Source organism: Xenopus tropicalis, chromosome 6 (genome assembly GCF_000004195.4).
Source record: "Xenopus tropicalis strain Nigerian chromosome 6, UCB_Xtro_10.0, whole genome shotgun sequence".
NCBI classification, from domain to species: domain Eukaryota; kingdom Metazoa; phylum Chordata; class Amphibia; order Anura; family Pipidae; genus Xenopus; species Xenopus tropicalis.
Genome location: NC_030682.2, coordinates 104,606,466 through 104,634,247, shown reverse-complemented (window position 1 = coordinate 104,634,247; position 27,782 = coordinate 104,606,466). Strand labels below are relative to the sequence as shown.

At 38.7% G+C, this 27,782-nt stretch overlaps 1 protein-coding gene across 4 annotated transcripts; it reads left to right on the top strand.

Annotated features, from left to right (window-relative positions):
- On the top strand, positions 1-24,956 carry ppp4r1 (protein phosphatase 4 regulatory subunit 1). Of its 4 annotated transcripts, none has more exons than XM_012964540.3 (20): positions 1-260; positions 1,875-1,919; positions 6,849-6,933; positions 8,347-8,453; positions 8,748-8,890; positions 9,357-9,503; positions 10,843-10,950; positions 11,510-11,575; positions 12,116-12,274; positions 12,581-12,714; positions 13,282-13,793; positions 16,872-17,050; positions 17,221-17,316; positions 17,406-17,591; positions 17,745-17,906; positions 18,170-18,270; positions 20,593-20,713; positions 21,216-21,350; positions 23,519-23,660; positions 23,858-24,956. In XM_012964540.3, the coding sequence occupies exons 3-20, from the start codon at positions 6,875-6,877 to the stop codon at positions 24,019-24,021; spliced, it is 2,721 nt and encodes a 906-aa protein (XP_012819994.2). In that variant the 5' UTR covers positions 1-260; positions 1,875-1,919; positions 6,849-6,874; the 3' UTR covers positions 24,022-24,956.
- Positions 24,957-27,782: the final 2,826 nt, after the last annotated feature.

The following is a 27,782-nucleotide window of genomic DNA, read 5'->3' as shown; positions in this document are numbered from 1 at the left end:
CATATAGTACCTACTTGACCCAAACGAATATAGGGGCCACATGATGTTCTCTCTATTACAGGCTAAACCCAGCCCTACACTCATTTAGCACTATTAAATGTCGATTAATGAACAGTATTCCACTGAGACACACGGAGGTAGCATGAGGCAGAGCAGTAAAGTCCGACATTGGGAGAGGAGTTGCTGCCCGTATGGCTATGTAAGGTACCACCGAGGCACATAAGGCAGGGACAGGAAGAGGAGGCGCTGCGTGTCACAAGGTTAGTGCCGGGAAGAGGATGTTCCCAGTGTGTGTGAGTGAGAGAGGGAGTGAGAGAGGGAGTGAGGCTTCTGCACACAGGAAGAGGTGGCGCGCTGTGTTCGACTGAAATATGTGATGTGTGATCCGGGGGGAGCCGCCTGAAAGCTGCAACAAGCCCGAGATATTGTGCAGTGTCGGGCAGCCCTCGCACTCCGACCCAGCCCACGCTGGCAAGGTGGGCGCTGCACTGGCTGGAGACTCCATGTAGCGGCGCGGCCCCAGGCACAAGATGGCGGGTGAGAGACAGGGCTCAGTGTGGGTTGTTTTGCCACAAAGTGGGTGCATCTACAAGCGGGTGCTGGGAGTGTGAGTAGGTGCAGGCTCGGATTCGGTGTAGGGCAGTGAGGGAATTCATTCTGGGCCTCAAACCACAGGAAGTGCATTAACAGGGGAAAAGTAAACACAAGTGGCAATAACACGTGATACCGTGCAGGAATTGCAAGTTAGTTTCAATATGTACGTCAGGGATGAATTACATGCAGCCCCCTCACATTAATGTTGGTGTGGGGGGCTTGGGCTATTGTACTACACTACAACAACAACTTTGGGGTTGCTATTTTTGCACATCATGATAGTTATTTTACTCTATAAATGGGGCCCCGAGTCTCTCAACTCCAGCCCTGTGTGTGTGTGTGCATATTTAAGACTTGTTTTAGACCTAATTCTACTAACGTGTATATTTAAGTTGCAGGTATTTCAGACTGAGGTTGGTTTGTCTAGTCAAATGTTTTGTGTGTTAAGAGTAATGTGAGAGGGTGCAGCATAACATCTCTCAGCATTTGGGAGTTATAGTTTTATTCTGATTTACCTTAGCTGCTGAAGGGCTGCAGGATTGATGAGCCTGCTTTACAGCAAAAAGTTAGAGAAGCAATGAATGTACTAATTTGTTCTATTTATACATTTTCTTCCTTTCCCTCCAAAATCAAACAGAAATCTGTAGTGGTACCTTATGCGTATGTCAGGATGTAGGTTACAGTAATTTATGATTTTATTCAGCAGATTTTGTGTGTGTGCACACCAAATTTTAAAATGTAAACATTAAATCTAGTTACTGGTAAGATCCAGTGATAGTTACCTTTCTATGCTGAATTGTAAGCTAAAATTATTGTGAAATGTTCATACATTGTTTATGTAACATACACCTAGGAGCAGGGATCCCCAACCTTTTATACTCGTGAGCCACATTCAAATGGAAAAAGTGTTGGGGAGCAACACAAGCATGGAAAAAGTTCCTGGGGGTGCAAATAAGAGCTACAATTGGCTATTTGGTAGCCCCTATGTGGACTGGTAGCCTATAGAAGGCTCTGTTTGGCTTTACACTGGTTTTTATGCAACCAAAACTCACCCCTAAGCCAGAAATTCAAAAATGGGTACCTAAGTTGAGGCCCCTGGGAGCAACATCCAAGGGGTTGGGGAGCAACATCCAAGGGGTTGGGGAGCAACATGTTGCTCACGAAGCACTGGTTGGGGATCACTTCCTAGGAGGGTATAAGTGTTTCAGGTACTGCAGACTCTGACAAGGATTACTGGCTGTTTGTTCTTCACACTTATATTTTACTCTGAATCTTTTCAGATCTGTCACTGTTCCAGGAGGATGTGCAGGAGGAAATAGATGGATGTAAGTCACATTTTGTTTTTTACGTAAAAAATTGTAGGGGAAAAAAAAAACTGAAACCTGGTTAAAACAAACACTTTACTGTATATGGGGCTTAAACCATCTGGTTTACATTTATGCATTCAGATTTAACCAAGCATGTAAATCATTCACTCTTATGTCAAGCACGTGACATAGCCATAGTGCTTATTAATTTTAGGAGCTGCAATTTTTCAACAGTAATAACTGCTGATACATTGCAGTTTTGTAGCAGTGCAATAATAGGTAAAGTATGGGTAAGTTTTAAGGAAAGTTTTGCTAATAGAGACACAGCCACAGTTAGGGCATTGAGCTGTTTTTATTCCCTTAACACTCTACAGAGTGTTGAATGGATAGTTCAGGAATTCAGGATCTTTGGAATCAGGAAATAATTTTTTAGGCAAACTGGAAAAACGTTTATTTTATTTTTTTTTTGGCCTTCCTCTGGATGAGCTAGCAGTTAAACAGGTTCATTAGACTAAAAGCTGTTTTCAACTATAGTACTGTGTACTATATAAGCTGGTTAATTTATTAATTGCTCAGGCCATGGAAAACTTCAGCGAGACTGTTAAATGAAGCTTGTGCATGTAAATTTTTTCAATTTGTTATAATTCTAGTTTTTAAGGATATGCTGCAGGTTAAACATTTACACAATACCTTTTGATGGATCAGTGGGTTGTACACCTGCACATTGTTTTGATTGATCAATTCTACTAGTTATTGGTTTGCACAAGGTGAGACGTGCATATCATGAAAACATGGAACTGTTGGTTATGAGGAGAACTGGAGTGCAGTATATTTTTGCTTTAATGGTGTATTTATTTCTATGGGTTTAGAAAAACATTGCTGCATTTTGTATTGTACATGGAACTGTGCTAGTGTGCCAATTTGTGTTTAATTAGATGTGTGAAGGATGTCAAGTTGATTTAGTGAGTAAATTAACTACTGAGGTTATTTTTATCACATTCACGTACTGGTCACCTTATTCATATTGCGCTTATAGGTGATCCAAAGGTGATTTGCCTCAAAGAAGTAAAAAACGCTTTTGTATCTGGCTTAGCACTGTATAAAGCACAAGAGCCATGAATAACCTTGATTTTATATTAACTGTGCATAGTGATATCACTTGTGTCACAGGACTCATTAACTAAATATAAAAGCTGTTATGAAATATCATGGTATTAAAAATAACATTGGTGTTCTGTATAAAAGCACTTGGCCGGCAGTTTCTTCCTTTATATGGCCATGAAACATCCCAATAGGTCCTAATATCTTTATGTCCATCATATTAATTTATTTTTTTACAATGGGGTACATTATTACCTATATAACATATTTTTTATGACAGTATCTCTTTAAAGACAAACTAAAGATCTTATGTACTTGGCTATTTTAATCACTCTTTATGGCATTGGACTGCTGTTCCACTTACTAACACCAGCAGTACTTTGCCATAATATAGAGCCCCTTAATCAGACATGACTTAACTTATCGCTAACATATCGCTGGGTCAGCCATTTTCCATATCCAGGATCTAGCACAACCTAAGTATCCTGTCTGGGGGCGTAGAGATTTTGTGGTATGTTTCATTCCAGGGAGTGCACAGCTCATGTGCTGCAAGAAAAAGGAGGGCTGTGCTTGTGAAACTTGCAGAGTCTGTCTTCATTGGCATTGGCTTGCTGGCCATGGGAAGCCAATTTTGAGTGTTTTTCCTTTTCCTGTTTATTAAATGTAAACAAAAATATTTTCCAAATTCTACACTTTTTAAAAAAAAAAAAAAATCCCTTTTGTCTGAACATTAGACAGTAGTTCCAGCTACAAAAACCATTATTTGTTGATGGTAGTTCCCTTTCAATTATTTGTTTATGTGCACATTTATAAAATGATGTGCTCTCTGTATCAGCACAGCTTTAATCATATAAACATAGCTTAATATCTCAAGTGTTACCGCATTGCCAATTTTGTTTAGCATCCAGTCTATTTGTTTTTTTAATTTTTTTTTTTTTTAAACATGGAAGGGGATTTAAATATTGTAGGGTAAGTTACAATTTAGAGGAAAGTTGTTTGAGGACTTTTCCTGCAAAGAATCCAAGGAAGTTATAAAGATTTGCCCAAACTAGTAATTGCATTGCCTGGATTGTATTTTACTTGCAGGAGTCTGCTCAACTGGCCTATAAATCCATTTATTGTATGACTCATTCTTCAGGATTGAAACATGTCTGTTCTTGAGAGCTGAGTTTATTCCATCTTAAGGTAGCATAGAAGGCATTCAGTCAGATTTTCATTTTTTTAGTCTTTTATATATTTTAAGAATAACAAGTTATTGTATCTTACTGTTCAGGGAGGTATAGCTCCAGGTTTACCAAGTTTAAAATGTAAACTACAACCTCTGTGTTGCTTATTTTTACTCATCTAGTTTTTTAATTATAAAATATTCTCCCCACGGCTACCTTCTGAACTGCATATTTGGGAGCTGCCCAAAACACACAGAACACCTGTATTGCAGAGAGAAGTCAGCTGCCATCTTTGCCAACATCACTTCTGTTGCCTGCTTGGAAATAACTTTAACATACTTAAAAATGTGTTCAGGTATGGAACCTGTTATCCAGAATGCTCAGGACCTGGAATTTCTTGATAAGGGGTTATTTGGATCTCAATATCTTTAGTCTGCTGAAAAACATTTAAACATTAAATAAACCCAATAGAATAGTTTGCCTCTAATAAGGATTGATTATTTCTTTGTGAGGATCAACTGCAAGGTACAAGTATAGGATCTGGAAACCCATTATCCAAAAAGTTCAAATAATTCTTATTATTCCTTTTTCTCTGTAATCATGGGGTACCTTGTACTTGATCCCAAATAAGACAAACAATCCTAGTGGGTTTAAATAATGTTTAAAGGAGAAGAAAAGGTACAGGCACTGGGGGGTGCCAAATGTTAGGCACCTCCCAATGATTGTAATCACTTACTTGATACCCCGAGCCAGTGCCTCTGTCAGCAGAAAACTTCACTGACTTAGGGTGCCTGTGCGCAAGCGATCCTTTTCCTCCTGTCTTCTCTTTTCGCGATCCTGGGGACCAACATATGCACAGTACAGTAAAAAAGTCAGCTTTTTTTTTTTGACTTTTTCACTTGAGTGCGCAAGTGGCATGAATACAGAGGGAAGAGGGTATCTTGCTTGCAGGTACCCTGGCCAATGCTAACAGGAGCACCAGCCTGGGGTATCAGATAAGAGTTTACAATTACTGGAGGGGGTGCACATTTTTGCAACCCCCTAGTGATCATACCTTTCCTTCTCTTTCAAATGATTTTTTAGTAAACTTAAAGTATGAAGATTCCAGATCCCTTATTCAAAAAATACTCAAGGTCCTTTTGCATGCTGCATAACAGGTAGCATACCTGTGCTGTTTTATTATTAAAGAGAAAAAGGAAATTATTTAAAAAAAAAAAAAAAGTTTTTTTTTTTTTGCTTAAAATGGACTGGGAGGTGAGCTTTCTGGATAACTGGTTTCCAGATATGGCTGTCATACCTGTTAAAATAAAAATTGTTATTTAAGGAGATATTGCAGAACAGATTTTTTAGTAGCACACCTAGTAGCCTTGTTAAGCTGAATGTGCTCGTTCTTACACATATCAGGTAATTTGTCTGAAAATGCTGTTTACATTTTCTCAGAAATCTCCTGAAAAGCACTTGAAATTTTTTAAAAAGTTAAATAGTTTGAATCAACACTTCACTATTCCAAACAACTATTACTAACTATTGTCTCCCACTTCTCACAACACATTGTATTACCTGGACACCCTACTGACACCCATTGCTTACACAGCATAATATTTTGTAGAGCTGAGGAAAAGCTCTCACTTCCAATAAGGAAACAGATGGTTTCCTAACCAAAGCTAGCGTTGGGCTTTATGCCAGTGTCAATTGGCTAGCTTGCTTTGATTCGGTCCAGTGAATAGTTTTTGTTTGTGGCTTTACAATTTAAAAAAAAAAAAAAAAAAAAATGCAGACAAACACATGGTGTTTGTGTAAAATATTGAATTTGGTTAAACCTTTCTGTTCACATGATATGCATTTGCAAGTTCATATGAACTAATCTGCTTTTTTTTTAATTTTAAACTTGATAAATGTGTGCAACTGTCCTTGGTTGAGGATAATTGCTACATAGGCAAACGACTAGTGTATTCAGCTTTATTATATGGTGTAAATGTGTAGCAATATTGGAGCTTTGCAGTTTTTAAATAAAGAGAGCTATATCAGTGGTATTACAGTTTATTATTTATTTATTCTAATGCAGAATAAGGGGCTGGTGGTAATGGAAAGAACACAGTATAAAGTGGAATTCTATAAATAAAAACTGAATATTTCCCACTCGTATACTTTGTACTACTGCTGCGGTCAGTCTAAAGGGGCAACTATACACTGAAGAACTTTACCTTTTTTTCATGAAACTTGATACGTTCTAGGGCATTTTTGCTGCCTACAACAAGGGGAGCTTTATGATGTCTTTAAAAGTGTAATATAGTTTGGTTTGCAGATCAATGTCAGTAAAAGCACATACAGGCACTTCACACCAACACCATCAATTGGTTGCAGCTTAGCTTAATGGCAGTAATTCTGCTTCTCAAGCTGTTGAGCTTGATCTCTGGATCTGGTTTTAGTGATGATTTAGTTCTTACTGTGCTTTATCAGATTTTACTTTAAAAAAATATGACTGTTTTTACTGTTAGCTTCCTCTGTTCTTGTAATTTTTAGCTCTACATATCTTTTTGGAAGATAACTGTACTTCAGTAATCAGTCCCGGGATTATGTTCTAAAATATAATTTAAATCTCAAGCTGTGTTTCTGCTGTCTCTGATAGTTGGTGTGGATGACTACAGCTCAGAGTCTGATGTGATTATTATACCTTCAGCCCTGGACTTTGTCTCGCAAGATGAAATGTTGACCCCCATTGGAAGATTGGACAAGTACGCATCAAGCGAAAACATATTTAACAGGTATGCTTTTGTAAATTGTCGGTCAGTGACACCACTTCAAAGGGAGCAGTGCAAATAAAAGTAGTCAGTGGAGGGCACACAGCAGGATTACACCTGCTGAAACAAAAATTCAAGGTAAATGGATAAGGTGCTAGAGTATATTCCACCTTATCCATTCAACTTTAGAAAGTCACTTTTACGTAGTAATCACAGTAATACAAAACTGTGTAGAAAAAAAATTGTTCTATGGGTGACAGTAGTGAATACATATCTCCCAGCTGTTAAGAGAAAATGCTACCAGAAAGGGAATACTTTTGGGCATCACAAGTCAGTGTGTTATGCCAAATTTTTGTCAAAGGAAAAGTCTTTGCCTCTAAATATTTAAAAAGGATATTTTAATGATATCATCTTTTTTAACTTTAGAAGCAAGTACAGGTATGGGACCTGTTATCCAGAATGCTCGGGATCTGGGGATTTCCGGATAAGGGATCTTTCCGTAATTTGGATCTCCACAATTTAAGTTTTAAAAAATCATTTAAATACTGAATAAACCCAATAGGCTTGTTTTGCCTCCAATAAGGAATAATTATAACTTAGTTGGGATCAAGTACAAGGTACTGTTTTATATCTACAGAGAAAGAGGAAATCATTTTTAAAAATTAGAATTATTTGCTTATAATGGAGTCTATGGGAGATGGCCTTTCCGTAATTTGGAACTTTCTCGATAATGGGTTTCCTGATAAGGGATCCTATACCTGTACCAGCAAAAAATTGTACTAAAATACTACTGTAGAGAAATTATGTTTAAAAATGTATGAAAATAAATATTTTAATACTTGAAATGCATTGTATTTTGTTGGATGTCAGACGTCTTTTCCCTATTTATCCTCAAGCTGCTCTAGTTTAGACTGATTTTATATGGAAAGTCAGTTGTGTTACCTTTAAAAGATTCAAGTGGCAGATTAGAGCATAGCACCCAGAGAGTTGACCATTAATTTGAAGTTGGAACTTGCTTGCCCTTAGTGATATGACCTTGTCTGAACATTCTTGGCAGCGTGCTGCTTGTTTTAGATACACACAAATGTTTAGGGCTCTTTCCATAAACTGTAGTCTTGATACAAGAGGAGATATGTGTTGCTGACATGCAATAGCAATATAAATGCTGACCCTTTAGAATATAGAACATGATTTTGCCACTGTGCAAATGTCATTTCTCATTAATAATTCAGCTTGAGGTTTTTAAAGAGAGATGGAAAGAATTTTATCTGTATGCAGTCTTTGCCTTGATATACACTTTTTTGCATGTAGTGGACTGAAGCAACTAATTAATTTACTCCCTTTGTATATTCTAGTGCTTATGTATCTTTTATATTTGTACATTGATTTTATCGCTCTTGTGTTTTTTCTCTCTTTTTCTCCTGCATGCTTCTTTAGACAAATGGTTGCCCGAAGTCTGCTGGATACCTTAAAAGAAGTCAGTGAGGATGAGAGAGACTGTATTGCTGTTTTGGAAAGAGTAACAAAGTTGTCTGAGGATTCAGGTATGCATTAAAGGAGCAAGTAATGTACACCGTATGTAATTGTACACAATGGGGCTTCCAACTTACATGTGTCATACTTGGTACATTAACTTTGCAAATGAACTGTCTCTGTAAAGCACTTCAGAAAATATTGGCATTACATAAAATAATAATGCTTTAATTTTATTTATTTTAACCTCCACTAACCTTTAATGAATTTTTCATTGACTGTTTACTAGATGTGTAGGTTGGATTGTATTATTATTTAATATGTATAAAAACATAGTTCTTTTTACTGCAAATATTTTTAAACAGAGCCCACTGTGCGTGCTGAACTTATGGAACAAGTGCCTCACCTTGCAATGTTTTGCCAAGAAAACCGACCTTCTATTCCACATGCTTTCTCCAAATATCTTCTGCCTATAGTAGTTAGATACCTTGCTGACCAGAATAACCAGGTTTGTTATTTAGTTTTTCCCCGCATTTTTTTTTTTGAAAATATGTTTCATATTCTTTTCATGAAATGTGTAGGCAAAGGGATCACATATATACAGAAATTATATAAAGAAATCGTCATGTTTACCGCTTGAGATGTTACAGAACTGCGTTTACCAACAGTGTTACACAATATATTAAAAAATCTTGTACCAGATTTTCTAAAACGTATGAAGTATATTTACTGCAGCTAAATAAAATATGAGCAGTACTGTTTGAGTAATACTTCCAAAAGTTAAACATCAGATTATCTTCATCTTCTAGGTTATGGTGTGTTGCTGCCTGTAGATAAGACATATTTTTAGCAAAATGACATAACTTTAAATACGATTTATGTCTCACCTTATAATGTTAGGCTACTACTAGTGTTATTATTGAAATATGAGGCTGAAAAGTTCTTTGTTTTCATTTATGTTAACATTCTTCTAGGTCCGAAAAACTAGTCAAGCAGCGTTGCTGGTGTTGCTCGAACAGGAGCTTATAGAGAGGTCTGATGTTGAGAGTAAAGTGTGCCCTGTTCTAATAGACCTCACTGCTCCTGATAGCAATGATGATGTCAAGACAGAAGCTGTGGCAGTGAGTTAAAGGACTTTTTCTTTCTCATTTCTGCATTCATGGTAGGGTACTCAATCATCAGGTTGTTAGATCTGCAATGCTGTATTTTCTGATTAAATACTACTGCCTTTTTTTTTTTTTTTTCTTCAAACATGAAGACAAATAAAACATACTTTAATTTGCTATAGTCTGTGCTTTGCTGAAAGGCATCGCTTCTATTTTTTTTTTTTATAAAATAATAATATATATATTGATGTTTCCAAGTTTTAATTAGGGAAAATATTTGCTTTACTAGTTAAGGCCAGAACTGCATGGAAGAGGTTGAATCACTGGGGGTGGCAAATGATATGGCTCCCCCTGTAACGGGTAATCATTTCCTCTGTACCCTGGACCGGTGCTCCTGTTAGCAGAAAACTGCACCTGGGGTGAATGTGAGCGAGCAATCCTCTTCCTTTGAAAAAGGAATGGAAGAAAAGGATCACTCTCTGACATGTACCCTAGGCTGGTGCAGTTTTCTGCCAAGAGAAGCACCACCCGTGGTATCAGGTAAGTGATTTTAATTGTTGGTGTGTGCCTAACATTTGGCACCCCCAGTAATTTAATTTTTCCTTCTTCTTTAAGTTTGCTGCCATTTGGTTACATTGTAATGTAAAATTATAATGTATGACAACCCTGCTACTTCATTCCAGTACATTTGTGTTGCAGGGCAGGCCCAGGTAACTTGCAGAAAACCCTCAAAGGTAGGGGGTGCAAACTGATAAGGCAGTGCCAAGTAACCATGGTTGCTAATCCATAAGCTCTGGCCAGCGCAGCTCTTTATTTTTATACATCACTGGTTCATTTTCCTTTAGTTTGCAGAGGCAGCATTTTGCCTGCTTTGATAGCGGTTCCTCAAGGCGCATGCATAGTAGATTGAACTTAGGAGGGCAGTACTGTACACGAGTTAGTTCAGGAACAAGTAAGATGAGTGCCCCTGCAAAGAAATCTACCAGCAAGGTTTTTAAAGAAGTACCAGCCAGGCCTTACAGGTTGCCTATGGGGGGTCCCACCATTTTGTGCTTGTTTTTATTTTTTAAATAGCACACAAAAGTATTCAGTATGAGCGTACAATTTGACACTGGCTTTTCAGGTATCAGTCCATGTGGGTTTGCGTAAGTTCTAAATACATGAACATAACATGTTTCTAACTTTATTCAAATGGATATCACCTCTCAAAGACTTAAGTACCATATTTTCAGGCAAAAATAAAACCTTGCTAATATTAAGCTAGGGTTACTTCAAGCCAAATTTTATATCAGTATTTTTATCTTGCTCTATATGCTTTATTTTATTTATTACCTTTTTTTTTTTTCCCCCTTAGATTATGTGTAAAATGGCATCAATGGTGGGAAAAGATATCACAGAGAGGCTGATCCTTCCGCGATTCTGTGAAATGTGCTGTGATTGCCGAATGTTTCATGTTCGAAAGGTGTGTCCCTTTAACAGAAAAAAGTGCTTCCTTTCTAAGTCTCTGGAAAGAAGGTCCTTTTATCCTCTAATGGGCTGTTTAAAGTATGTAGGCTTTTCCATTGCAGCATTCAAAATTAGAAACAAAAATGCAAGGATAAGAGTGACCTATCAACCCACTTTTTTCCAGTCTTTATATTTCAAGAAAAACTTTTGCCCATTTATTAACATGGTTCTGGTGCCATGTGTGCTTCTTTTTTGTAAGATTTATTTAGAAATAATTTTATGTGATTCTTCCTGGGTAATACAACATTTAGTTTCCTAATGACCAGCACTTAATACCATTGGTACTTTACTGCTGTACATTACAGATGACTTCTTCTCCTTTGCCCTCCTTTAAGCTGTGGGTGGCAACATTGTTATACCTAGTATCAAACCTGAGCTGCAACAGTTGGCCAATTCATTGTTGCTTGTATAGCCTCTTAGTTAAAACAGTCTAATCCACGCCAAACCGCTGCAAACTAGATAGTATCATCATCGCTGAATAATTTTTAACCTAGACTAAACACTTTCTGTCCTAGGTTTGTGCAGCCAATTTTGGTGATATTTGCAGTGTTGTTGGGCAGGAAGCGACAGAGAAAATGCTGGTGAGTAAAATGCAGACTGCATTGTTTTGTGATATAAAAGCAAATGCTTAAATTTTTTTTTTGCTTGAATTGTGACAGGCTTCAACTAAAAAGTAAGGTGCACAATCAGTTTTAGCTTCAATATTTTACTGATGATCTTTTTGTTGTAACTTCCCTGTGACATTTTTTTGCAAAAGGAATTTTACTTGGGGTATTGCGGTATTTACCCTGTATTTGTTGCAGATAGTAGACCAAAAATAACTTTTTCGACTCCTTTTTGTTTTCATTTTTGAATATTTTTCTAAAATTGAAGTTTAAACTTCCTCTCTGGTGTTTCACCCTGACAGCTTATTAATCCAGGTGCAAACTGGGAAATGTTAAAATTTGCTACATTGGTTAATACATTTCTCAGTAGTATCTATGAAATGTTACCACCTATATCATTTATTATAGCAGACTTGAATTAAATTCAGCCAACACTGTTTAATGACCATGCAAATGGTATTGAGTTAAAAATAACCTGCTTTAGAATGCCTTTTTTAAATTTTTATTTCCATTTAGTTACCGCGGTTTTTTCAGCTGTGTTACGATAATGTTTGGGGTGTCCGGAAAGCCTGTGCTGAATGCTTCATGGCTGTATCATGTGCAACATCTCAAGAACTCCGTCGCACCAAGTTGTCTGCTCTCTTTATTAACCTAATTAGCGACCCTTCCAGATGGGTATGCTTGTTTTATACAATCATTTATATATGCATGTTTATAATTTTAGATTTATACTAGCTTAGTGCCCATCATGTGAATGCTGTTCACTCTGTAAAATTACATTGCCATATTTCAGGGGATAATAGATCCCATACCTGTAGCAAGCTGTGATCATTTAAAGGTGCATTCCTCTGTACCCTGCTTGGGGCAGTTACTTGGGTAACTTTTCTACAGTAAGAAGTTTATATAATGCCAATCTTGGTCCTGGTCAAGTGGATTGCATCCTTTATAGACAACTTTAATATATTACTTTTTTTCTTCAAGGTCCGCCAAGCTGCCTTTCAATCCTTAGGACCCTTTATATCCACATTTGCAAACCCATCCAGTTCTGGACAGTATTTTAAAGAAGAAGAATGTACAAACACCATGAATGAAAAACCAAGTGAAGTAGATGAGAGGTTTGTGCATTTTTTTTTTAATCAAAATCAGTAGCTATAAAGTAAAATAGGTCAAAATCAAAATTTTGCTTATACTTATGTTGCATATTCTTAAAGTAGCACTGGTGGTTGTTGCACTGACGCTGGTTCTTGAAAAACAACACTTTATATGGATTACTTGCCTATTTTAATCATGCTAGCCTTTTGATATTCATTTTCTAAAATGAACTGGTGGTTGAAGCATTCCAGTACACATACATTCAGTAGTCTATACCCTAAGGATGTGCACTGTGTATGTATTGTGTCTTGAGTTTTGAGAGAGGGCCTTCCTGGTGGAACCCAGGTGGTAGATGTTAAGTCATTTCATGGGGCCTCTAGCAAAGTGGTACAGAAGTCCTAAGCCACATTAAAAAGCTAATGAAAGTTTAGTTGAAAATATCTGCATATGGTATATTTTCTTTCTATAGGATAACTAAAGTATTATAAAGTTAGTACTTGATCTGTTTTGAATGTGTCTGCCCCAATGTCGTGGTTAATAGTATAACATTTGTTGTAAACTGTAAAATTTGTTTTTGTTTGCTTTTGCAGTAATTCAAATCATGTTTTGGATATGACCAATGAGCGTATTTCTGTGGGTGCTGACATTATAACAGAAGACAGTGCTGCAAGCGATAGCCTTGTTAATTTTAATGTGCAGTTAGAAGCAGGCACTGAAGATGAATCAGAAGAAGCTTCAAAGGACACTGTTCACCAGCATGATATTCTTTCACTTTGCACTTTGCCTTTGGAGTCTACAGTTGACTCTGATGAATCAAAGCAGAACTGTCCTGGCACACATGCACATATATTGCCAGACTTAGAGACTGCCAACAGCACTATTAGTGAGCAGGAGTTATACAACTCATTCCATTATTGGAGGACTCCCATCCCTGATATTGATATCGATCTGGAGTTGCGGCAGGCAGAAAATGAAATGTTTGGCTCTGAAAGACAGAGAGAATCCTCCTTAGGGTCTCCTAATATCACAATGGCTACCAGGAAGGAGCTGGAAGAGATGTTAGAAAATTTGGAGCCACATATAGATGATCCTGATGTTAAAGGTATTTAAAGAGAATTGTTGAATATTCATTGGGTTAGTAACCACTTCACATATAGGCAGAGTCTGTGCAAAGCTGTATTTAAAAAAAAAAATACCCATTGTCTTGACTTTATTATAAATTGCACTAAGGTCCTACATTTCAGCCATGTTTATTTTAGAAATATTTATTTCTCCCTGTGTATTTCTGGAGCAGATGGAAAAGATTATTTTTATTGCAACTTATGGGTGAAATTTTTATCATAGATTTCAGATAGATGGCACTTATCTATTTTTACCTGGCTTTCTACATTACTGAAGGGTTTTACTTGTCAAGAGAATACAGTTGTAGGCTTTTTTTTTTTTTTAGGCGCAAAATGCCACTTATCTCAAAGGGCAATTCGGAATAATGTGAAGGGATGGTGTTTTTGCAGGACTGTCTTTCCTCTAAGAACAGTATCAGGATTTATACTAAGTTGGGTAGTCAGAATAAGATGTTGCAAGAAACTGACATGCAGTAGTACTAAAACAACTTATTTTTCCTGACTTCTGCTATAGGTGAAAATGCCTTTTGTTTTGGTTCCACTGACCATTCTGACAGGATATTCCAAGATCAGAGTGTCATTGATGATTGTTCAGTTGTAGAGCCTCCAACACTGCTGCACTAGGATTACAAAATCTGTATGTGTATGGCAGCTTTGCAGTGTAAAAATGTGGTAATTCAACTGAATAATTTCAAATACTATGCTGATCATGAAATTAAATTTTTAAGGTTTTCTTTGGTAAAGCCTAGATATAATTTGTACTTTTTTTTTGTTTTTTTTTAAGCCTTTGGATACTGCAGACTGTGGGGATAATGTATCCAAGTGACATTTGCATTTTGTCTACTGCATATTGTGTGTATAATTGTTAAGGACTGTTAGGGTACAGTCACATCAAACCATTGTGGTAGTCGCTCGGTAATAGGTTAATTGTAGGTGCACAAAATTAGTGCAAATACCATAATTGTCAATGTAAAACATTCTTTTTAGTGTTTTGCTGCCATCTAAGCAGGACCTGAAGTTTTTGGCATTTCACATTCACACTAAACCAAGGGGAAATTTAGAGCATTTTTGACCCCCTCCCTCAGTGATAAATCACTGGGTGGGGGCGTAGCATACCTATGTCCCTAAGTACCATTACGTTTGTTCAGAATCAAGTATTTTCATGTGACAGTTGTCCTGTGCTAGAGGCAATTTTGTATAGATTACACCTAAGTGACCATAAGATAACAAAATCCTGTCTGTATCCTGTATCTACATTTTCAGTTTCCTGTTTATAATGATGGTTGTCATGGTTTTTGCTTGAGCAACAGTTGACATTAAAAGTATACAAGTCCTCGAATCAGGCTTCTTTTTGTCTTTTATATGGACACTATATGGTATATTTTGTCTTAATGCGATGTGTGTGATTTATAAAATGAGAGTAGTGTTGGGGAAAATGTATGTACAGGCAAAGAATGAAGAGAATTATGAGCCTGTTTAGAATTTTCTCCTGTACATTTCGAAAGTGCATAAGGGCTCTGGAAGCCTATTGGAGGGATGCTAGGAGTATAGTGCAAAGAATAAAGGCACATAAGCTTTTCTGTGCTGTGTAGGGTTGTCTATTGATGTCGATTTGCTAGTTCTGTTACTGTTGGTAGCAAAGATATCAGAATAGCAGGAAGGGTGTTTATGAATTAGGATCTCTTTATCTGTGCCAATCTAGGATTACTCCACTGCACACACAGCAATTATTGGTTGCATCACAGCTCTGATGGGTCTACTATAAAAATCTCAAGAACTAGTTCTTATTTATTCAAACCTTTTTGAGATACCATATGTTTTTTAGGCCTAAAGATGGGCTTTGTTTTGCATTCAAAGATCTCCTTAACATTTTACGTTATGAGTGTTCCTGTCAGCACTTACAGTGACGGGATTGTTTTAAAGAACAACAGTCATAAGACTGATCACTAGAGAGATTTAGATTCAACATTTCCTGACCCTTTTCTCAGATTGACTGTATGCAAACAGGTACTGTTTGTTTGAACCAAACCAAAAGACATTTTTGGAACTGTCCAGTGATATCCATGGCACCAAGATGTTTGTTTTGATGGTTGTTTGGACACGCACATCCCTTAAATTGTACATAACCTCAAGTCTGATGACAACATCTATAGCTGCAAGGCTTGCTTTACAGGGCAAGGGAGCACACAGTAACTGAGGAAAGGATGAGAAGGGAAGGGATACACAGTCACTCCATAGTCGCTTCCAATTACTGTGGGCCGAGTAGCCATGGTCTCTGCAAACCTGTGGACATTTCTACTCTATATGGAATATGGGGAGAAGGCTAACCACTTACTGTCATAGGTTCTTACAACTGGGGACCTCATTTCCCATATAGTGTGGGAATGTCAACAGTTTGGTGAAGGTGTTAGCAGTCAGGAGCATTAAGCTTCAGTGGCTGTGGCTGGTAGTGACGGCTTCTCCACTGACTTGACATTAGCTTTAAGGTTGTACTTCTGTATTTCTTAATGAAAGAAATACATTGATTGTATGGACTGCTAGAATTTGTAAGTAATTGGAAGAAATGGAGGTGTAGTAAAATTGCTAATAGATTATCTGGAATAGGAAGAAATGTTGTATTTACCACCACCTCTTGTGCACTGTATGGAGAATTGGCAAATGAGTTATTATGCAGATGAGGATGTACCTAGGAGCCACAGTTTTATATGATTGTGTCAGATTCTGAATTCAGATTGCTCTACTGGAAAAGAAGTTCCAAGGATTTGAGACCACGGTTATAAAATATTAAAACTAAAGCGCCAACCAGCATTTTTAATTAGAATCTACCACTAATTGGTTGGTAAACAGCATCTTTATACCCAACACTGCCAATCAGCAGGAATAGTGGTTTGTCAGATATATCTGTATAAAGTGCCCATCATCCCACAGACAGCATTGTGCCCTCTCTCTGCATTAAGTAGCCCTCAGCTTACCAGATTTACCAAGCTTTTGTTTAAAAAGAATTTATTGTGCTTGGCAGGGTTTGCATTACTTTTCATGTTTGCTTTGTTTTGTTGTAGCACAAGTTGACGTCCTTACTGCAGCCCTCAAAGCATCCAGCCTAGGAACTCGGGAGGAATCTAAACTGTCCTTCTTAAACATGGAAATAGGTTATCACCATGATCTGACTGAGCCAGGGAAGATAAATTGTAAGATCTCACGGGATGACTCTGCTCCTCTTATAAGTGATTCTGTTGAGGTAACCCTACTCATTTATGCTTTTTTTTTTTTTTATTTCTCTTTGTGACTAGATTTCTGAAAAGTGCTGTCAGCACTATACAGATAATATACATTAACTGTGCCATTAGTTAACTACAAGAATAAAGATCAGTTCAGTTCAGCATTGCATTGTTGTGTTTTTATTTGCAGTGCATACAGTCCACGTTGGGCTACATCCATAATGATTCTGACTTGAGCACCAGAAGTATCTTCAGCCACAATGAGGAGAAAAAGTCCAAAGTACAAGTAAGAACCAATTTTGTTTCTTCTTGATACGCTGCATGTAAGAGCAAATAACCATGAATCTTATTTTTGTGTGCCCCCCCCCCCCCCAGGATGTTGTACCTCAGGCCTTACTGGATCAGTATTTATCCATGACTGACCCATCTCGTGCTCAGACTGTTGATACAGAGATTGCCAAACATTGTGCCTATAGCATTCCAGGGGTAGCTCTCACATTAGGCAGGCAAAACTGGCACTGTCTCAGAGACACTTATGAGACACTGGCGGCTGATATGCAGGTATGTATAGAATTCTAAAAGAAGGTAAAAGTCAGTTTTGGAATCTTACTGTTTATCTGATCTGTTTTTACATACTGTAACGCCTGTAATTGCACGTTGTAGTGTTTTTGGAATGACCCAATATTTCCTTATCTTGCCTTTCTAATCTGCTAGTGGAAAGTGCGGAGGACTCTTGCTTTCTCAATTCATGAACTTGCATTGATACTTGGTGATTCCCTGACTGCTGCTGACTTGTTACCCATCTTCAATGGATTTTTGAAAGATCTGGATGAAGTTAGAATAGGCGTCTTAAAGCATTTATATGACTTTCTGAAGGTATGTGTGTGTTGGTTGTTTTGAGTCTCCACCTACATGCTGCAATTCACACACAAGAAAATTTAGAAAAAACATAGTTTAATGGAGTCCAGTGGCTTTATAGATTTCATGAAAAGAAGCTCAGAATAGAGCTAGCACATCGCATGAGCAATATCAAAGTGAGCAACTTGCATCTGCCACATAAATTGCACAGTCAGTAAAGAATTTTGGTAGCCAAGAGAGAGAATTTTTCCCCCTGTAACTGATTTTTCTTTTATGTGCAGCTTCTCCAGCAAGACAAAAGGAGGGAGTATCTTTATCAACTGCAAGAGTTCCTGGTCACTGATAATGTCAGGAATTGGCGCTTTAGAGCAGAACTAGCAGAGTAGGTATTTAAATGTCCTAATACTGTTGTATTTCTTCGCTTCATAATTATGGTAGCATGAATTACAGACCCATGAAGCAGCCATGTTTGTTCCCCTCTTCTGGGTTTTAATTTAAATGCATCCCAAGTGAATAAATATGCCCAATCACAAACCTGCAACGCCCCTTCTGCTTTCAGCCGGTGTGTGAAAAGCTCAGCTCCGTTGTCTATGGGTAATGGGGAGGGGGGAGGAAGGGTCCTTAGAAGCAGACAGGCACTGGAGAGCTTAAGCTGGCTTGCTATTTAATTCTTCGTGGGAAGAGCAGAGAGGGGGCACAGCCCTTTGAAGCAGGCAGGCAATGGAAAGATCAAGCGAGCCTGCTATCTAGTTCACAACGCCATTCGATGCTATGCGAGGGAGGGAGGGGGAGCTCTTTGAAGCAAACGGCAAGCTGAATCCTCCCAGTTTATGACGTAGTCCTTTTGACAGATTGAGAAGCTACAGTCAGGTTGCCAGACTGTCAGGTTCAGTATCTTCGGTAGAATTTATGTAGAGAAACAGGACTTTTGGGAAGAAACAGTCAACATGACCTATAGGTAGGTTTGGAAGTAGGTTTATATTTTTAAAAGAAATTTTTTTTGGTGTCAATATCACTTTAAAGGAATACTGTCAAAGAAAAACAAACATGTTTTTTTTTTCAAAACACATCAGTTAATAGAGCTTTTCCTGCAGAATCCTTAATTGAAATGGTGTTTTTTAAAAGGAAAAATAAAGATTGTTATATTTAATTTTGAAAATTCACATGTGGATAGCTATATTCTTCATTTCCCAGGGTACCACAGCCATGTGACTTGTACTCTGATAAACTTCAGCCACACTTTACTGCTGAGCAGAAACTTGGAGTGATATCACCCCCCCCCCCCTCCCAGCATCCAATCAGCAGAACAATGGGAAGGTAGCAAGATAGCACCTCCCAGTAGATATCAGAATACCACTCAATAGTAAAAAAAATCCAAGTCTGGCTTGGGATTCCTCCAGTTACATGGGAGTAGGAGAAAAATAGGTTACCTGAAAGTAGTTCTAATATGTAGTGCTAGCTACATGTGAAAGCTCAGACTCGGGCACAATGCACTGAGATGACACCTACTCGCCAATATTACAATTAAAAAATACATTTGTTGGTTTAAGAACAAAATTCTAAATCGTAGAGTGAATTATTTGCTATATAAATAGTGTAATTTAGAGATAAAAAGTATACCATCAAAATCATGACAAAATCCCTTTAAACTCATTGGTTAGGAAGAAGACTAACTATGGTACTGATTTTGTGTAATATCTAGACTAGAACTGGTAACTTCTGTACTAATAAAGACAGTGCTGAACTTTATGTCTATTTGGATTTAAATATGCTCACCAGCGCTTGTTGAATGAAATTATCAGAATGCATCAGAAAAAGTGGAATATATGCACCAACTTTAGATTTGATTATGCAGCAGTATCAATGCTATAAAGCATAGGTGCCATGCACGGCAGATTTTGCAGTTCTGTGCCAGAATCTGCTCTGTGTGCGTGCACTTTAAAATCAGGCTCAAGCTATGGTTTCTTAGGCAGTGTAACACATGAACAGAATTCGAGAAGTAATTTCTTATCCTTTAAGCAATTGAGTAGATGTGATTACACCGCAAATCTACAGAGCTGGGAACTTGTTTCCCATACTGATTGGTTCTATGGGGGCAGTTACTTGCCATGATTTAACTTTGTTCATTCAGAAAGCAAGATAAATGCCAAGTTTATGCAAACAGAGCTCAAGTGGTAGTTAAAGAAAGCTGGCCATTTGTGCCGGACTTCAGAACAGCTGGAAGGGGAGGAGCCTCATTCCTCCTTCCTTGCAGAAATTTTTGATCAAGACCGATAATCCTCAATCCACCAGGATCACAAGCTCATTGGTTTAAATGGCCCCAAAACTGGCTATACAACTTAAGTGCATATAATTGTGTAGTATGGTCAAAACCAGCCACTAAATCCTGGGGCCTAGAGCTTTAGTTGTTCCATTCATTCAGGCAGTCTCTTACTGAACAATAAAGTACAAAGGTGGCCGCATATATGTGTGCGTTTAGTCCTTGGCTGTTGGGTTAATGAGTTATGGATCAGTCTATGGATGGGCAGACAAACATCAGGTTCATCCCCAGCTACCAGTGATCACAAAATGAGGCTGGATATTTTGTGTGAAATTTCTTTATGTTCCTTATGGAACTGTACCATTTTCCCACAATACCTGTATATAACCTCTTCCTATTTGAATGTCTTAACTGATTTCTGGTGCTCTTGTTTCATCTTACTAGGCAGCTGATCCTGCTTCTTGAACTGTACAGTGCTAGAGATATTTATGATTACTTACTGCCAATTGCTGTGAATCTGTGTGGAGATAAAATCTCTTCTGTTCGTTGGATTTCCTATAAGCTAGTAAGAACCATCTTTGTTTATTATGTGCTTGCTGCTCTTGTTTTAGTTAGTGCTACTTATTCCTTCCGCATCTGTACTGGTGAACGCCTTACATATGGACAATCTATTAAATGCAAACATTTCATTAATGAGTTTTGTCCCTTACTGCTTCCCCTAAAATGCTAATGCAGCCCATTTATAAATAACATTATTTCATATTGAAGATTAAACGTATGAAGAGGGTAATGGAGCAATAATAACTAGTCGTATTTTACTAAATGTTTCCATGTTTTTTTTTACTCTTTAGCTGTTTCATATGAAGTTCAACCTGTTATAAATGGGTATTAATTAAGAATCCTGCTTTACTGAATATGCATAATCCTAACACCCCTGTTGTATGTATCAATATCCTGATTTGCTTCAGCCTTCACCATAGCAGGGATTTGCTGCTGTGCATTTATGTGCATTTAAGAGCTAGCTATCATAAAGGCTTGGTGCTAAAATAAATTCATTTTCCTTTTAGGTGAGTGAAATGGTGAAGAAATTGTACCAGGCTTCCAACCCCGTGCTACTTTTAGACCTTTTGAATAAACTCGTGGAGCAGTTTTGTCAAAGTCCTAAATGGTCTGGACGGCAAACCTTTGTTTTCATTTGTCAGGTGAGTTGTTCTTAGTGTAGAGAAGGAATTTTTCGGATGTGGATTGTGGATGGGTCTTATCATACATTCTGCTTTGGTGTAGCTGATGATAAATTCAAAAGGTTTCCTTCAAAGAATAATTTCTTTTGGGAATAGTGATATGACTCCCATTTATACCAAGAGCCTGGTAACTGCATCTGGTACGGTGTGTGATCTAAAGGTTGGCCATACACACTAAGATCCGCTTGCTTGGCGAGGTCGCCACTGAATGGATCTTCTCCCGATATTCCCACCCTATGGGTGGGTGATATCAGGCTAATTTGTTCGTTTGGCCCTGGGGCCAAACAATCAAATTAAAATGGTAGGTATAAGCGCCCGTCAGTTCAGGGACTGCATCAACGAGCCCATGCAGTCCCTGATCTGTGGAAAAATCAAACCTGCCCGATCTGCCCAATTTCAGGCCAGATGTCATTCGGGCAGGCTCATTGTTAGTGCCCAGCAGCTAGAATTGGCCCGTGTATGGCCACCGTTCCTTTTTTCTGCCCTTCAGATTTAGCATGTCTTAGTGGCATTGTGGCCTCTTTAATGATAGGATGTCTCCCTTGCATTGTTTATATGTTTAAAGGACATGGAAAGCCTACATTTGCCTACAATGTATATCAGTTGGGCAAGTCTCCCCCACCCAAATGGCATTATTTGTACTGCATATATCCCCTCCGCTTGCCAGCACCATCACATTTTCCTAAAGCAAATAGCAGCTTTCAGCCGGAGGCCATTTTTCCTCTGATACATAATCAGTTACATTTAAATCTGCAAGCAGAATATACACACACACAGACCCTTATTCAGCATACATTTCATCAAGAATACAGGCTCCAACAGGCAGAACTGTCTCTGATAAAAGTTCTGCTTTGTTTGAGCACTGTAATGATGATAAAGCTGAGCTCAGGAGAAAAAAATTGAAGCAGACAACTAGAGTTTCTATGGGAACCAGCAATGCCATCTCTTCACTGGCTGCTAGACTGGGGGGTGTGTTTAGTCATCTGAGCTAAGAACAACTGAGCATGCCCACAAGCCAACAGCCAAAGCAAATTCCTGAGGGAGGGGGCCGAGTGGGTTACAGGAGGAGAAGGAAATCTAATGATTAAGGAGATGTTGCAGCCTTACTATTAGGAGAAGGAAAGACAAAATCACTTGGGGGTGCCAAAATGTTAGGCACCCCCAAGTGACTTAAATAACTTACTTTGTACCCCGGGCTGGTGCCCTTGTTAGGAGAAAACTGCACCAGCCCCCGGGGTACCTGTAGCGAGCGTTTCCTTCTTCCGCGTTTCTTCTGCGGCAAAATCCCTGGCCCGGCACATGCACATTAGAGTGAAAAGCCGACTTTGTTGTTAAAGTTCGGCTTTTCACTCTAATGTGCATGCGCAAGTGCGCCGACGCGCAAGGAGGAAGCGCTCACAGCTACCCCGGGCTGGTACTGTACCAGCCCGGGGTACAAGGTAGGCCATTTAAGTCACTTGGGGGTGCCTAACATTTTGGCACCCCCAAGTGACTTTGCCTTTCCTTCTCCTTTAATAGTAAGGCTGCAACATCTCCTTAATCACTTAGATTTCCTGTAACCCACCCGGCCCCCCTTTCCTTCTCCTTTAACCTCTGGACGACCAGAGTGGCAGGTATTGAAAGATTTTGGCTGTTCACTGATTACATTTTTGTGTGTGGGGTTTACATGTCCTTTAATGTTTTTAGTATGTGGAGAATATAGGTACTGTCTGAAGGTGTAACCATGTCCTTGCGCAGATGTTTGTTAGGAAAAATCAACCCCTTTGTTTTGATTTTTTGGTACCAAAATTGGGGTACCTGTGGTGATGTTTCTTTCTGATCACAACTGTGACACTAGTGCTTTGCCTTACAACCAAATCTGGGAGATTTTAGCCTTCACTTAAGAAATTGTGGAACAAGACCTACAAAATACTCCATTAGGCTACTGTTTATACAGAACTGCTACTTGAATGGAATAGATGCACAGCCTTATCACTCAGAGCCTTACTGCAGTATGGTTTATGGGCAATTTTGCTTTTGCTCTAAATGGCAAATGTTTAAAGAACATCAAGATGCTCCTCTTGTTTACAAGTGGATTAAATAGGGCTATAGATATTTGAGTACATAATGTATGTTGCATCCTTTTTCAGGCTCTTATTGAAGACGACTGCCTTCCAATGGACCAGTTTGCCATTCACGTAATGCCTCACCTGCTGCATTTAGCTTCAGACAGGGTTCCCAATGTAAGAGTTCTCCTTGCAAAGACTTTAAAGCAGACCCTTCTGGAAAAAGGTTTGTATAATTTTACCCTTTGTTGGCTTTATTCCTATATTTGTAAAAATCTTGACTTTGCCGTCAGTCCAAGAAACTCTTCAACTTAAAATAAATCTTAATATGTACTGTGTAACTGTAATTTTGGAACTTCACAACTGCCATGTGGATAGTAAGGTGATTATGTTTAAGTTCTGTCTCGTTTTGTGTCTCTTTAGAGTACTTCCTGACCTCTGCCAACTCTCACCAGGAAGCAGTGGAACAGACCATTATGGCTCTCCAGATGGATCCTGATAGTGATGTCAAATACTTTGCCAGTATACACCCCGCTAGCACCAAACATACCGACGATGCCCTGAGCACAGCCTCTTCTACGTACTAACCAGCTTCCCTTTCCACGAAAGGCCTTCTGAAATGTTAAACTCAAGACAGCATTCTCACTGTCCTTTTTCTTTCTTTCTTTCCCTACTTTATGCTAGGAGGGAAGAGTTACTCGAGACTCTCAGAGGATTGTCACCAAAGCCTTAAGTCTTCTGTCTTCCTGAGATATCATGAAACTTGAATTGGTGGATGGGGTTCCTTTTAATTTGCTAGGGAAGGAAGTTATTTCTTTCAGCCCAGTTTGGTAGATTTCCTTCTCCTTCCAGTGTTGAAATGATAGCTAAAGGCATAGCATATATATGAACATCATTGACATTGCTTTGCCGATTAGCAGGGTGTATGTTTTGGCACTGGCAGATGCTAAAGATGCAAGAATTGTTGTATGGCACATCATTGCTGAGTAAATAAGCCTCAAACTGCAGTGACTCTCCCTGTAATCTTCCTCCAAACCATTGTAATGAATTTTCCAGTATTGGGTGCAATGGGGGTTTTATTCAGAGGTGGTATTCCCCTAGGTTTCTTAATGTGTGAATATATATATATATTTTTTTTTTTTTTTTTTTGGGATGTGTGTAAACAGACATGAGAGAAGAGGGGATTGTTATTTTCCTTAAGGGCTCAGTGCTAACACTACATTAGGAACTGATTTTAATTCATTAATGCAGCATATTGCTGTACTTATTGGCAGGCAACGTTGCTGTGAAGCGCCTCTGCTCTAATTTGTTTTCATGCTGGTCATGACCTCAAGGAAATCTATTAGTTCAAGTGCTTCAAGTCAGGTTTTTTTAACTTGATTGCGTTTTCGGCTGTACGGGCCATCACTTCCAGTCTTCATGTACATATCTGCCTGTGCTCCCCGGAGTGCTGCAGTCTTTAATCATGTTGTAATACAAGTATATTTGCTTGTCTGAATAAAATTTAATAAGTTTCAATACATTTTTGTTTCTTATTTTTACCTCTTTTTAGAGACATTAATTGCCTTATAATATGGTAGTATGTTATTGCACACATTCTGAGTGGCACTATAGTTATCTTGGCATTCTCAGTAATGTTAAAGGAGAAGGAAAGGTAAAAACGAAGAATCCTTTATCTGAAAGGTCTGTAAATACAGCCATAAGCACTCACAAACGCAGCACTGAGTCCTCTATCAAAAGACATAGGATTTCTTGTCTCCTTTTTTGTAAACATGTTCTTGGGTATCAGACTTCCTCTCTCAGAAAAGTCCTTTATTCCAGGGGCCAGAGTTTGCTCGGCTCTCCCCTCTCCTGCTCCCCCCGCCCATAAGAATTCATACAACTCATTCCCCCCTCCCTTAGTAAAGGGTAGTCTGAGCTATAAGGCTAGACTGCAAGCAGGAAGCTATGAAGACCAAGCTAAAATGGCAGCTGTAATCTTAAGCAAACAGAGAAAGCTTCTAAGGCTGTTTAGTGCCACCTAGAACACTGTATTTATTCTGCAGAAAGCATTATCCTACCCAAGTAATGTGGCTAATCTATTGGCAGTAAAATGCCAAAATGACTTTCCTTCTCCTGTAATGCTGTTTACTGTGCCCACTTTCTGCGGATTCATGGAATTGGCATGTGAGGCTGCTGCTCTTATTGGTCGCATTCCTTGCAACTTCTTACTGACTGGTTAACAGTGGCCTTTAAGGCGTGACTTCTGCTGCAGGGAAACCACCGGTAACGAGACTTTGGCCAATAAATGCATTTAGGGGTGAGAGGATCTGTTGAACCCCTTCCGTTTTCAGAATTGCAGTATTGGCATTGTCCTGATAGGAAGGATTCTGATGGTTTTCTAACATTCTAGATGGAGGAGTTACTGTTACATAGAGTGGGATATATAGATATGGTGTAATACAAAACAGTTTTGCTGATTTGCTCAAGACTGAACCAGTAATTCCCCTTATTTGTACCACATTGACCAAAAATACATCTTTACTGTGTCTATGGCAATGGAACTGGGCACATCAGGTTGCTGTTCAGGAATAGCAGCCTAGTGTTACCCCCCTTCCCCCCCCCCCCCCCAATTTATAGATATTATAGTGCATGTGGGTCACAGTTCTAGAACCACTCTTCCTGTGTTTGTGTACAACCCTTACAAGCCTGTCAGATGTTTCCTTTCCCTACACTAGCGTTTCCTCTTCCTAGTACAGTCATCTGCTTGCTTTGGATTACATAGCTGGGCCAATGTTTCCCATGTGTGCAGAGCCCTGAAAGGGACTATACACATGGGCAAAATATCAACTCCTATACTACTCAATATTAGTTTAAAAAAGTATAAATTTATTTCAAGCCATTAAAAACAGTAACCATCAGCAAGAATCCCTCACTATTTTACTGAATTTAAACAAAATTCAGATGCCTCTTTTCCCAGGTGGGTTGCATTTAAGATTATATCAGTGGTATTAAACCCCCCAAAAATGATTTAAAAACTACCCAGCCTCTCAGGAAATCTTATCCAGTACATGATGTTTTGACATTGTAAATATCATTAAAATGCAACAGGAACTCTCCCTGCTCTTAAAATGGCAAAAGCTTCATTTACTGCTGCAGGAAGCATCTCCCACCACATCTCTGCTCTGTTCTATTGCTCTGGTCACACTGAGATGACACTGAGCAGAAGAGCATCAGGAGAGACTTGCTGCATGGTAACATTAAGCTTTTGAATGTACACAGCTGCACTGAGGTCAGATTTAAGGGCTTTTCATTATTTGAGGAATTGCTGAAACCAATTATTTGATATGTTAGAGTGTTCAGCTTTTAACCCAAGGAACAAATAGCCCTTCTCCCCCCCCCCCCTCAAAAATATACTATTGCTACTTGTGGGTACATGCGGCTGAGGTCCAAGCTGCCCCCTTCATCAGTGGCCTTATGTAATGTGCTGAAGTAGTGACACCATGTTCTGTTTTATTGTGCTTAAAAACTCATGCTCGGCTTATACTTGAGTAAATATAGCCTGCGCTGCCATTCGGCGCGCACGTCGCAACCCCCCCCGCATGTACATGGCCGTTTGCGTGTTCGCGCATACACGACCGCCCCAGTACACACGGGGGGGAGAGGGGGGTGTGCACCGAATGCCTGCGCAGCCTGGAGAGGTATAGGAAACTGCTTTTTTGGGGAGCTCCATCCTAAAAAAAAAAAAAAAAAGGCAAACTTGCTCCTGGCACCTGAAATTCTATCTCTGATACACTGCACTGACAACACCAGAATGAGAGGTAGGAAAGGAAGGAGAGATAGAGGGCAAATTCTGCATAGCATCCAGGTCTGGTGGGTAAGTATCTAGATTGCTGGCCACCAGCACAGATTGGAAGTTTCAGCCAAACCTTTAGGGCTAATCAACTGGATGTATATTTTGTTTTCTTACTATATCATTTTACATTAGGCCATTTCCAGTCTTCATGCTTTCTCCTTTTTTTCTAGTTTTTTTTTTTCTAAAACAGGACAAATGAAGCTTCCTGAATTATCATAGCATTTGTCTGAATCTAGCCAAGGCATGTATAAGATCTTTACCTAAAAATTCTGACAAGCAGCAGTTGAGAACACTGCTCTGATTGGTGGGAGATTCAGTGCTTTGCTCACAGTAGCTGCTTATCAGAAGTTCTAGGCATCAGGCACAGCCTTCCAGATGGGAGTGAATAAAATTATTTTAGGTTCCATCCACCTTTCCCTTATCTGCAGCTGCCAACATTTTATATTTATGAAGAGTTCACATGGGGTCATGCTGAGTGTCCTTTATTATTTGATTATTAAAACTTAGCGGTAG

Coding starts and splice junctions, on each gene's coding strand:
- ppp4r1 (XM_012964538.2), top strand. Junction 8,454..8,747: donor AAAGTTGTCTGAGGATTCAG/GTATGCATTAAA, acceptor ATTTTTAAACAG/AGCCCACTGTGCGTGCTGAA. Junction 20,714..21,215: donor GTTGGATTTCCTATAAGCTA/GTAAGAACCATC, acceptor TTTTCCTTTTAG/GTGAGTGAAATGGTGAAGAA.